The sequence below is a fragment of the Callionymus lyra genome, chromosome 2, assembly GCF_982586985.1.
Source record: "Callionymus lyra chromosome 2, fCalLyr1.hap1.1, whole genome shotgun sequence".
NCBI lineage: Eukaryota > Metazoa > Chordata > Actinopteri > Syngnathiformes > Callionymidae > Callionymus > Callionymus lyra.
The window spans coordinates 18,209,933-18,222,445 of record NC_141819.1 but is presented as its reverse complement, the minus strand read 5'-3'; the positions used below and the strand labels follow the sequence as shown (position 1 = coordinate 18,222,445).

Below are 12,513 nucleotides of genomic sequence, written 5' to 3'. Positions count from 1 at the left end.
TAAATTAGTTTTCTCAAATTATTTTGTTTAAATGGGTTATTAAAGTATGTCATGGTCTACATAAATATAGGTAAACATAGTCTGTTTAAATTAGCTTTTTAGTTTGTAGCGAGCAAGAAACTTTGTCATGGTTTGGAGAATCGTTGTTGTGTTGTTGTGTTGAATCAGTTCAAGTGTATCTTCTTCTGTGGTTAAAGACTAATAATCACTAGAGCAGGTTTGAACGAAAACATCAACAAGGATCCAGAACCAAGGGAAAGAGAAGCATCTGAGTCTTGTGACATCTTTGTCTGCTGGGAATGGATTTTTAGAGACAAGAAAGTCAAGGTTTCTGAATGGAAAGTCAAACAGTTGATCACAATATAATCAGTTCTAATATGATCTTTACTGTCGTTCCAACACGATCCTACAACGGACACCATGTCATCGTTGCCCTGCATGACGTGTCATCGATCACATCTTTAACGTGTGCTTGTGTCTTCATCTCCACTGATGGTCGCTTGTGTTGCCTCAGTGTTCGCAGAGATCAGGAGGTCCTGACATCATTTTTAACCTGAACAGGCTTCTTGGCGACTCTGTGAACCTTCTAAGCGAGCCTGACCTTTATTTTTTCTTCCCGTCTGTTGCCTCTGATTCGATTACCGTCAGAACCAGTCAAAATTATCCCAGCGAGCCCAGACGGTGTGGTGTTCCGGCTCGGGGGAGTTCATTGGAGGCCTATTTAGTACAGATGTGGGGGGGCGGCGAGGGATGAGGTGCAACTAAACATGTTTGACACCGAATCTTCTGCCAAAGTAACTCAACATCAAGTCGCTCATAACTTTTATGCTCATTTGAGAGTTAACAAGCTCGGACCTTGCTGCGTGTCGGCACCTCTGGACCAGCATTTTGAGCATGTTGTTGAACGTTGTGCACTGAAGCATGTCTCGCTCATCTGGCTGCTCTGCTGTGCTGCTCCTCCCGCTCGACCAGATCCGATCCCACCATCCACTGAACAGTCCAACCTTTCTCTTTCCTTGTCCTTCGTTTCCAGCATGAGTTAGATTTGTCTGTGTTGCATTGTCAACTCCCAACTTAACCGACAGATTCATCATCAGCACTGTTGTCCGCGACTCACTCATCAGGCCATCGTCCAGATCCCGGTGTCGATAAAGACATTGAAGTACTGACTTGTCGTCATTGCATCGTGACCATCTCTCACGTCCATGGCCACTAAATGGTTCCTACTGAACTAATACAGTATCTTGTTTGCTTCTCTCGGTGTTGGACAGCATGTTATCGTCATCCAGAATATGATCATCAAGCATTTCAGTCACTTTAAACTTAGTTTTAAATATTTAAAAACACCTACATCATTTTCCAAAATAAGTCATTTGAAACATCAATGTGTCAAATTATTTAGAGTTTGAAACAGTGTCTAGAAAAATCGGATTTTAGATTAAACTACATATATATATATAGTATAATCACATTTACAATATAAAATATTATTATTAGATTAAAAAATGTAAGGGTTAAAACTGAAGCTTAATAGGCAATTATGGGGCTACAAAAAAAAAAGTTTTGGAGATTTTATTTACATTTTAGAATAAATTCTGGGACTAAAGTGTGATAGTACTTGAAATAATTATTTTAAAACTTATATTGTTTATTTGTTATTGATTTGCGTTGTTAAAATAAAGCACAGCTAAATAAAATGAGAGCAAAACAGGGGTTTTCAAACAAAACTTTTTTTATTACAAAGAATATGTGTATAGTTTTATTATTCTTCAATAATGTTTCTTTTATTGTTCCTTAAGCCGCAAATCTGATCTTTAAAAAAAAAAACTTGGCTCAGGGCAGGTCAAGCTGAAATGTTTGGTGAACATCTATCATTTGAATTTCAAATATCTGGTTAACTGTGGTGATGTAACTTTAACTTCAGACCATGTAGCTTTAGCTTCTCTGTTGTAGGTGAACAACCAGGTAATGTTGCTGTTATGTTCCGTTTTTATTTGTTTTTAAAAGATCCTCTACTCCTAAAAACCAACACATTAAAATTGTTGCCGCTTTATTTATTTTCTATATGAAGCTGAACTAAATATATTGTTCTATTTGACCTCACAACAACTTAGGAGCAGCAAATTATTACACAAAATGCCAAAAAAAGTTCTCATGTTCCTTCTTAAGTGATCAAAGAGGATGTTTGACCAGAAAGGTTCACTTTCATTCCACCACAGTAACATTTAACCCTCTTAAGTACTTCAAAACTCTATCATTGTTCTCTCAGCGGCTGCAGCTCCTCGACTCCAGCTAACGTTCGCTGCAGCCCTGAATAAAGCCTTTTGATCCCCCCGAGTAAGTCTTCCACTTACCCCCACAACAGCTTAACGTTTCCTGTAAGAGAACGAACACTTGACTTATGCAAGCCAACTGTGTGCATCTTTAATAAGCAGGCGCACACACATGCTTGGCTCGGTGACATCAGGGAAAGGAGAGACACAATGTAACAGCTGTATCCACTTTCTCCTGGAATCTCTGGCATCAGCACAGGTGCTGGTTTGACCCCAAAGCTGCACAGAAACCTCTGGAGCCAGGGTCACATGATACTGTACTCGTACTTGTATACACTTTTTATGGCCATAGAAAGATTAGCAGCCTCTGCTATACCCTTTTTTTTTACCAGCAACATCTCCCACATCTTGCATTATATATTTAAATTAAAATAAAATCACCACATCTTACCCTACTACAAGTCCCATAATGCACTGCAACAGATGATCAACATGGTTGGAAAATAACATGTTTGTTGAGCAAGAAAAAAAAAAAAAAAAGTAAGGAGGTAAATTAAATATGATGGGTAAACCTAAAAATATGTTATTTAACTTTGCTGTAACTGTTGTAGTTTTTTGTATTTTATTTTCTATTACTTCAAACATCTTAATCATAAAAGGTGGACAAAACTTTACAAAATATTACGCTTTAGTTTTAGAAAAGTTCAGAAAGGTTTTCATATATTTCTGTCATACTAAGAAATAATCAAAAAGGCCAATGAAAGATTTTAAAAAAGCAATAATTATAAATTCATTGTTAATAATAATTAAAAAAAACGAGTTAGCTGTCAAACGATGCTATGTCAGTTTTCTATTTGTTACTCTAACCTCATGAGGGCCACAAGAATACAGTCTAAGGGCCACTGTATCTGCCCAGGTCTGAACTCACCCTAGTGCTCAGTAGAATCCAGGCCCAGAGACCCTCTGAACCGTCTCCTCTTCCTCTGCTCTCACGCCCTCTCTCTGTACCTCTGCAGTACGCCGTGTGCCCCCCCGTTTCTCCATCCCCCCCACCCATCATGAGGTCATGCCCGGTGGCAACGTCAACCTCACCTGCGTCGCCGTCGGCGCCCCCATGCCCTTCGTGAAGTGGATCAGTGGCGAGGTGGAGCTGACCCGGGAAGATGAGGTGCCCATCGGACGCAACGTCCTCGAACTCACCAACATCCTGCAGTCGGCCAACTACACCTGCGTGGCCATGTCCTCTCTGGGCATGATCGAGACCACCGCTCAGATCACGGTCAAAGGTCAGTCTCGGGCCGAGGGTATCTATGGAAGTGTATCGCTGGCATCAGACTGTTGAGAGGTTGAAACTTTGAGATCTATTATGGAAAGGTTGCCCAGAGAAACTGGGATAAGATCCAGATGTTACGACTACCATAAAAATATCATCTGTAGAAAAATAATTAGTGAATCAATTTTTTGGTTTTTTTAACCATTCAATTTTTTTTTAAGAATGTACTTCAATTATATTTATATTGAAAATAATTTGAATCTAAAAAAGCTAAAATCTATTAAGTATTAATTAACTTTTTCTTTTACCAGAAATGTATGGAGGTAGATGTGTTTCTTAATTATTCAATCAAAATAAAGTTACTGTAAAGTACTTTTAAGTAAAAAAAACGAATGAAAAATAAAACTTTTTTCACTTTGATTTAAAAAAAAAAAAAGGAGTGACTTCAATTGATCGAAGCAACTTATTTTGTGATTGAATTAAACTTCCTACTCATAATATGGCCGTGCTACAAAAAAGATAACTACAATCAAAGAAAACGGTTTAGAAAAATGTTTTTTAATTACTAAAGTAAGCTCTTTTTTATTAAAAATAGTTTTTTATTACTGAATGCTAAAGAAACATGTACCTCCATAAAAAGATTGCACCAACATTTTATGATGAATTTAAAAGGCAACAAAAAAAAATATATATATTGAATTTAGAAACATTTTGAAAATGAAGAATTATTGAAAATATCAAACATTTCAAAACTATTTTCAAAATATCTCTTTAGAAGTTGGCACTATTACACCAACATTTTTAATATTGAATTTAAAAATATGAACGTTTTTAGAATTTAAATCTATGTGTAAAAGAATATTGTTGGATCATTTTATTAAATGATTAAACAACAACTTATCTTAAAAATGAATTAATTTAGTCCTAAAAATAAGTAAATACTTTAATAACTACATTTTAATAAGTAAAATCAAAGTTTAATTCAACCATTGAATACTCGAACTAGTGTATCTTCCACTTGAAGTTTCCACAGCTGCCATACAGGATAATAGTGAAGTCTCACCGTCTCTCCATGTCTCCACAGCTCTGCCCAAACCTCCTGCCTCTCTGATGGTCACTGAAACCACGGCGACCAGTGTCACTCTCACGTGGGACTCTGGAAACCCAGAGCCCGTTTCCTACTACGTGATCCAGTACCGCGGCAAGCTGTCCGAGAACGGCTTCCAGGAGGTGGACGGGGTCGCAACGACCCGTTACAGCATCGGAGGCCTCAGTCCCTTCTCCGAGTACGAGTTCTGGGTCCTGGCCGTCAACAACGTTGGCCGCGGACCGTCCAGCGCCACCGTGGTCACCAGGACGAGCGAGCAGGCGCCTTCTTCGCCGCCGCTGAACGTGCACGCGCGGATGCTGAGCTCCAGCACCATGCTGGTCCAGTGGGAGCCTCCGGAAGAGGCCAACGGGCAGATCCGAGGCTACAGAGTTTACTACAGCTCCGACCACAACGCTCCTCTCAGCGCCTGGCAGAAACACAACACCGATGACAGTCACCTGACCACCGTCTCCAACCTGGTCACCGATATCACGTACAGTCTGAGGGTCCTGGGCTTTACCTCCGTGGGGGATGGACCGCCGTCGGATGTCGTCCTAATCAAGACTCAGCAAGGAGGTAGGTGACCAGCAAAGATCTCGGTACAAATTATTTTTAAAAAGCGTTCCGTTGATTGCGGAGATACATCTTCATTTTGAACCCTTGTGTTATCTCAGGGTCAAGGTGACCCGGAGTCCCAAAATCAAATGTGTTTGAGGTAGAACTTGTGTTGCTTCTGGGTCGAGGTGAACGACCTCCACCACTGCATATGTATTTATGGAAGTGCATGGAGGTTAACTCAGAGACGACACAAGGGATACCACAAACACATTTAATTAAAAAGTTAAATTCCTGTAACTTTGTGTGAAGAAATGTTGCACATGAATAGAAAATTATCACTATAAAGAATAAATTAATCAATATTTTCTGAACAAGTTACTACTTTTTTTCAACCATGTTTCAAAATGTACAATTGTGTGCACCTGCAGAAAGCTTTATAGATGGAATACACTACAATTTGATCATTAAAAAACACAAATACATACACAGAAATACTAAACGAAGAAAAAATAAGAATCCAGTATCTCAAATTGCTGAAACCGAAGTGTCCACTGAACAGGAATAAGTCAAGAAACAAAGAAAATAACATCAAAACAGGTCAAAACACTACAACAAATTAGGCACTCGGACAACAGAGGCGACAAGGGAAAAATACAGTGAGTCCAATAGGAATAATCCAAGGAAGGGAATGAGATAAATAACTGCAAACCAGCAGGAAAACAATTTACCTGGAACACAGGTGGTCATGATTGATGATGAGGTTCAGCTTGGGCAATAGAAAAATAAAATAACCGATTGATCATTTTTGATTCATTAATATTTGTAATACTGTGCTTCCCAGCATGCATTGCAGGACCTCTGCTGAATAACGTGTCCTTATTGTTGGTTGTTTTTTTTTGTGATATTTTTCTATTTTCATTTAAATATTCAATTTTAAACTGTGCTCTCTAGGTAGAGTCTCAATGGATTTTATCGCAACAGTGTGTCTCGTTCAACTCGTACTGATGAATGTTGCACATTGTTGAATCAGCCTAGATTAAGATGGCATGGCTTAACAAAAATTAGAGCGATCTGCAACTTGTTGCTTATGACACAAGTATTCACAGGTTTTTCCTTCTTTACTTGGCAATGACCTTGATAAATTAAACTTTAGTTTAAAACAATTTTTTTACTAATGAAAACTTGCTTGAATATGTGTGGCTTTGTGTTATTCAAGTTGCGTTTTCAAAATAGAAACTCAATGAATTCAAATCTTAAAGTAGGAAAAAATATGGCCGCCTACTTCCTGTAATAAGTGGTGATAGAAATGTTTCAAGAGAAGGAGCTCATGTTATTTCACTCGTTGTCCTAAGAAGTAAATTCGGTGAGGTCGGAGTCTGCAGCTCCTCGTGTCTTCCACACATCAGATGTTTCACAGAGAGGAAGTGACTTCCTGACGTGGAGTCACGAAGTCGTCAGGATGTCTGCAGAAAGTTTGGGGCAGCGTCCTCCGTGAACACCTCGATGTCACAAACCCGTTCTGTAGTGAACGCTCCCCACACACAGTGGGACTCGGAGGCAAACGACACTTTCAAAACTCTGTCACTTCACTTGCTCTGCTATGAATAGTGATGACAGGAGGAGGTTCGGCGCTTCCAGCTGATCTCCGAAGCTTCACCTCATTGACTCCGTCGTCGGTGGAATTGCGGCTCACCGTCCTGTCTGCTTCTTTTTTTCTTCTTCTCGTGCGTCAGTCCCAGCGCAGCCGTCAGGCCTGGATGCAGAAGCTGAGCTGGACTCTCGGGTCATGCTGTCATGGCTGTGGCCCGTGCAGGACCAGATCACGGAGTTTGAACTGCTTTACTGGGAGGCCAGCGTTCCAGATCAGAAGGTACATCATGTGTAAAGCGAAAACAAATAGAAATAGCTTTAATAAAAGTGAGCTAGAAAACCAAAGATCCTTATGAGTTTAGAAACGTCAACTGCTTTCCTCACCATCTTTCGTTTGTTTGTCTCTTTTCTTTTTTCAGCATCGCGTCACTTTTATCCCGGCGGGATCTTACGCAGTCGATGGCTTGAAGCCAGACACGCTGTACATGTTCTCCCTCGCCGCACGTTCTGAGATGGGTTTAGGCGTCTTTACACAGCCGGTCGAATGTCGGACCGCCCAGTCCAGTAAGTGTTAGACTCTGTCATCACCAATTAACTATATATGTGTTGGATGATCAATATATACAATAATATACACCGTTTTTTTTATTCAATACAAATGATCTGACCTTCTCTACGTCATCCACGTTTGAAGATTTAACATTTAAAGTTTAGGATTTTAATGTATGGATTAATGTGAGGAAAATAAATGTATTGTTTGTATCCGGCAGCACATCTTCTTTTATGAATGCCAGCGGATCAAACCGTCTGCTGCTGCATGTGTTGTGACTGCAGCGGCAGATGGAGAGGAGTCAGCACTCAACATTTGTTGTAGCTGCACTTTTCTTGTCATACCTGATTATTTATTTGCTTATCTCGACGCTTGTCGGTTCTCGATGCTTCGTTTTCTCGTACGTTCCACCAGTCTTGCACTTTCTCGGCATCACTGTCTTTAGGGTGGATTAATGATTTGAAACGTTGTAAATAAATATCTCTTTGCTTATTTGTTATGAATAGATTTGTAACTTGGCCGTCGGCTGGTTTCTCTGCAAAAAGATTAGACCCATATGGAGTTTGTATTTCATATATTTTCACTTGTTTATTTATGTGTAGATATGATCAAAACAAGAAACAAAATCTAGCCAATGTTATTTAGAGAGTAAATTATATTTTTTCAAAATAAAACACCTCTCAGACCTTTCAGTATTAATCAGCACAAGACTATAATATGTGTGGCCCAGTAACAAACGTAAGTAAGTAAGTAGTTATTATGTGTAAAGCGCCTTTCTCAGACCAGGGTCACATGCTTTAAAAGGCTAAGATAACACAGAGACAAACGCAGCAGCCCCAAGAAAATCAGGGAAAAGCCTGCACAAATAAGAATGTCTTAAGATGTTTCTTGAAGGAGTCAGTAGATCCATGAAAAAGAGAGAGAGGAAGATCGTTCCAAGGCTGGTCCGGAACCGTGTTCAGGAACCATCAGTAGATTCTGATCCACAGACCTAAGATCCCGAGCTGGGGTGTAAGGCTGAGTTTTAAGGATCAGGGAAATGTGAGCTCTTCTACTAGAGCGGGTCAGAATTCTCGTTGCAGAGATTTGTATTAACTGCAGGCGAGACAGATCCTTCTTGTTTAGACACGAAAATAAACAATTATAATAGTCCAAACAAGCATGTCTTCTCAAACAAACAAAAAAGTATCTGGAAAATGTGTATTTGGGTCTCCACAGTCTTACTTCGGAGTTGATGTTTTTGATCATCCAACACAGTTTATGGTTTATTTATTTATAGACTAGGCAAGTGTATTTTTCTAATCTGGTTCTATGTTTAAAACATCTTTGTCAATAATATAATATCATATTTGTTCATGTTTCAATTTACGAATGTTAAGAAAATTTGAATAATCTGTTCTATCGATAATAATGGTGCACTTTTCAAAATTATGCATTTTCTTACTTTTATTCTCTGTCCTTGTGGAAGCTACTGGTTTCTAAAAATGGACTGTCTGATAAATTGCAGAACTTTATTATGAATATGGTTGATGGTAAGAAAGAGCAGAAACAGAAAAAGCATCCAGATGGTGGAATGGTGGATTTCTTGTTTTTAAATCCATAACCAGACCTAAAAGCAGCTTAGATGTTCTGTCTGTGACCGGAGGCAGCTTTTTCAACCTCACCATGAAGTTTACTCTCACTTAAAAGCAACAGGGTAAGACTTTGTTAAGAAGTCGACTGATAGCGCTGCAGAAAGAAACTTATTTGAGTTATTTTCAAGTTAAAAGTTGATAATAAATACCGATATCTTTTGCTGAGCTGTTGTTACTCTGTGCCAAGATTGAACTTCTAAAATATGAATACATCTAGTTTACCATCTCTTCTTTCAGTTGGAATCTGAAAAGGTTTTCTATAGTTTTTGTGATCATCTTGTGTTTTGGTTGTTGGCAGTGTAGTAGTAAATATGATGTAGCTTGAGGTAATACTGGGTTTGGGGTGACCGTGAGTCATTTCTTAGTGAAGTTTGTCTCCCAAACTTGTATGCATATTTTTCTCTACTTCTTTGTGGCAGACGAAAATAAATGTGGTGAGGTTAGCGAATTGTATCTTTTTATTGTGTCATTACACCATTTTTTTTGGCTGAGTTTAGGGATTGTAAAATGATTGAGGCTTCATTTCCCTTGATATTTAGTAAAACAAAGTGGCAATTTTGAAATGTATGACCTTTCAAGCTTGATAATATCAGGCTTAAATTGACATTTCAGGTGTTATTTATGCTAGACAAGGCTCATTGAAAGCCACATAGATTTCGCATGAATCATTCAGGTGAGACTCATATCCAATTGATGTTTTTAATGGAATAAAACTTCTTTTTTCACCTGCCGGTGCTTTATTACACAGGTTCATTTTTGTATTCATTCTCTTTCTTTTTGTATGGAAAGTATCCAAATCATTTTTCCACTTTTCAGACCTTTGGTTCTGCGTTTAGTGTCGGTAATTAAAATCACATGTTTCAAGGTTTGTAAATGACTAGCTGCTCTTCTCTCTGCAAGTTTGTATGAATTCCAGTTGAGGTGATAAATGTGAACCTCTTTCGAGTGGATTTATTCTAAACTCGTAGCAAATCTCAGTTGATCACACCTGCCAAATTGTTGTTTTTATGAAACTGCAAAAGCGATAAAAACGATAGACATCGACTGTGATTATGGAATTAAGTCAGAATGTTAAGAGTGTTTTATAACTATTATTATTATTGGCTCAGGTATATGATTGGAGGAGCAACATGTCTTTATGAAAAGTGTTGCTATGCCAATAAACAGTCCTAAGGCAGCATGTTTTTGTAGCCGTAAAAATCTTCCTTCCTGTTAGGTCTTGTAAGAATAGGTTAGCCCGGAGAGTTGAACAGGTTGTTTTTTTTTTTGGGCTGTTTGCTGTTAGGTTGCTGCAAAACACAGACCGAGCCCGAAAAGTGCCCTCAGGACATGCAGAGACACGCAGTGAATATTTACTGCGAGAGAACTTCATAGCTGCTTTAATAACATGTATAACTATGATTGCTGCTCAGAAAGAAAAGACACGGGAAGAAAAGAAAAGTTTAATCCGGATTAACCTCTCTTTGAGTCGAACTGTAGTGTGATTGAGGTTGTGAATGTGTAGAGTTGCAGGAAAACAAGGTCATCTATACAGTAATGACCTTGAGCTTTTCTTCAGACGAACAAGCTGAGATGTTTGCTTGTTTTTTCTGTTTAAAAATATTTATTTGTGTTTATGGAATTGCTGTATGGCTCTGTAAACACTTGCAAGAACATTACCCTGGAGATGTTACCTTAAAAGTTGTGTAAAAAAAGAAGATCTAGAAATGAAGGTGGTCTTCCACTCATCCATGAAACCCATTCTCGTTCGTTTCTTCAGTTAATACCTGTGTTTTGTTTTACTTTTGTAGTAACCAAATCCCAAATGTATGTTATTTTGTATTCATCAATCGCCATTATTTCTAACGTTATAGTTTTTTTTTGTCTTTTTCTGTTTTGCCTCTGGACCGGACAATGAAGGAAAAATTCCACTAGGAACAATTACATTATGCTTAAACAAAAAAACATCAACTTCAAGTGGAAAAATATTCTGTATCTACTCAGGGGCCAAATTACATACTGGGACTGTAAGGGGACAGAAGGCCAAAAGAGAAAAAGGATTGAATAAAAGGAGCTTAAATATGAATTAGGAAGGACATTATAAATAAGTCAATTAAGTAAGTCAATTATATTTATAGAGCGCAAGCTTAAGCTGTTATTCGATTGCACATTACAGAATATAGTTTTTCATTCATTTTATTTACAGAAAAATATTTTATAATTTGTTGGGTTATAATATGAGTTATTCCTGTATAATGTGTGGTAACCATTGCAATATAAATAATATTAAATGAAATAACATGAAATAGTTATTTGGGTCAAACTTAAAAGAAAACATGTACAGTAAATATGCATTAAACAAATGTGCATTCAAGTGGAAATGGCTAATTATAGACACGCTGTTAAGCCGGAATGGAAAAGATTAAGTGACATCATAAAATAAAGCTAAATGAGCTTAAATTAATTTATTTTTATTGTGTAAGATTATTTTTAAACACATTTCTTTTAGAAATATGATATTGAAAAAAAGTTCAAAAAGTGAACCCAGAAAAGGAAAATAAAACAAAGAAATCCTCAATGATCTAAAATGACATCAAACAGTAAAAAAAAAAAAAATGATTAGCAATCAGAGACATTTATAAATTGTCATTTTTGTCGTTTTACCGTGACCTCATGAGGGCCGCATAAAAACTTTGCCTATGTCTGGTCCAGAGGATGTTTTGTGTCTCCCATCATTTCTGTTTTGTGTTCTTGACCCATCCATCCCTCCCTCTCATCAGCTCCATCCGCTCCACCTCAAGAGGTGCGCTTGCTCAGCCTGAGCTCCACCAGCGTCCAGGTGAGTTGGGTGGCTCCGCCCATCAACCGCCAGCACGGGGAGATCGTGCACTACACTGTTGCCTATCAAGCGCTCGCCGGCGAGGACACCGAGCGACACCAGGTGACCGGCATCGCCGCGGATATCAGCAGCTATGTGCTGAAAGACCTGGAGAGGTGGACTGAGTATATGGTATGGGTGAGGGCTCACACCAATGTCGGGCCCGGCCCACAGAGCCCCACGGCCCGCATCAGAACTCAGGAAGATGGTACGTTCAGGAGCTGCCGGGAGCCACTAACCTAAAAACTACTTATTTTTTCATCACTTCTTTAACCGTAACGCATTCGATTTACTGTCAAATAATTTTGATTAAGTCTCTCAGTGAATGTATGGACACTTTAGAGCTGCTGGTCCTGATACCTTTTCCTTACTGCCGCAATTTCTTCTTAAAAGTTAAAGAGTGTGACTTTTGTGGACCATTATATGTGAAGTTTGTCATGCTGAATAGTTGGTACGAAGGAGCCGTTATATTCAACCTTCTAGGGAGGCCAGACTTAAAATCAACATCTGAAGATTATACCACACAAGCAGAGCACAAACGTCTCATATTGTTATTTGTCAGCATTTGATTGTGACCGGCTGGGGAAAAAAAAAAAAAAAAAAAAAAAACATTTTCTGTCAAAACAAATCACCCAAAACAAAAGAACCATTTTCTCTCACCACTTACTGAGACGTGGGATGACGGGCA

General features: G+C 38.5%; 1 protein-coding gene across 7 annotated transcripts in view; it reads left to right on the top strand.

Annotated features, from left to right (window-relative positions):
* Window positions 1–12,513, top strand: part of ptprfa (protein tyrosine phosphatase receptor type Fa) — an 89,346-nt gene that overhangs the window by 45,961 nt on the left and 30,872 nt on the right. For 5 of the 7 annotated variants that reach the window (XM_087783823.1, XM_087783826.1, XM_087783824.1 and 2 more), the window contains 5 exons: window positions 3,290–3,559; window positions 4,631–5,212; window positions 6,928–7,064; window positions 7,204–7,348; window positions 11,728–12,033. In XM_087783823.1, the coding sequence (XP_087639949.1) occupies window positions 3,290–3,559; window positions 4,631–5,212; window positions 6,928–7,064; window positions 7,204–7,348; window positions 11,728–12,033 (1,440 nt within the window). The remainder of the gene's footprint in view (window positions 1–3,289; window positions 3,560–4,630; window positions 5,213–6,927; window positions 7,065–7,203; window positions 7,349–11,727; window positions 12,034–12,513) is intronic. The other 2 variants (XM_087783828.1, XM_087783827.1) reach the window with 1 other exon arrangement.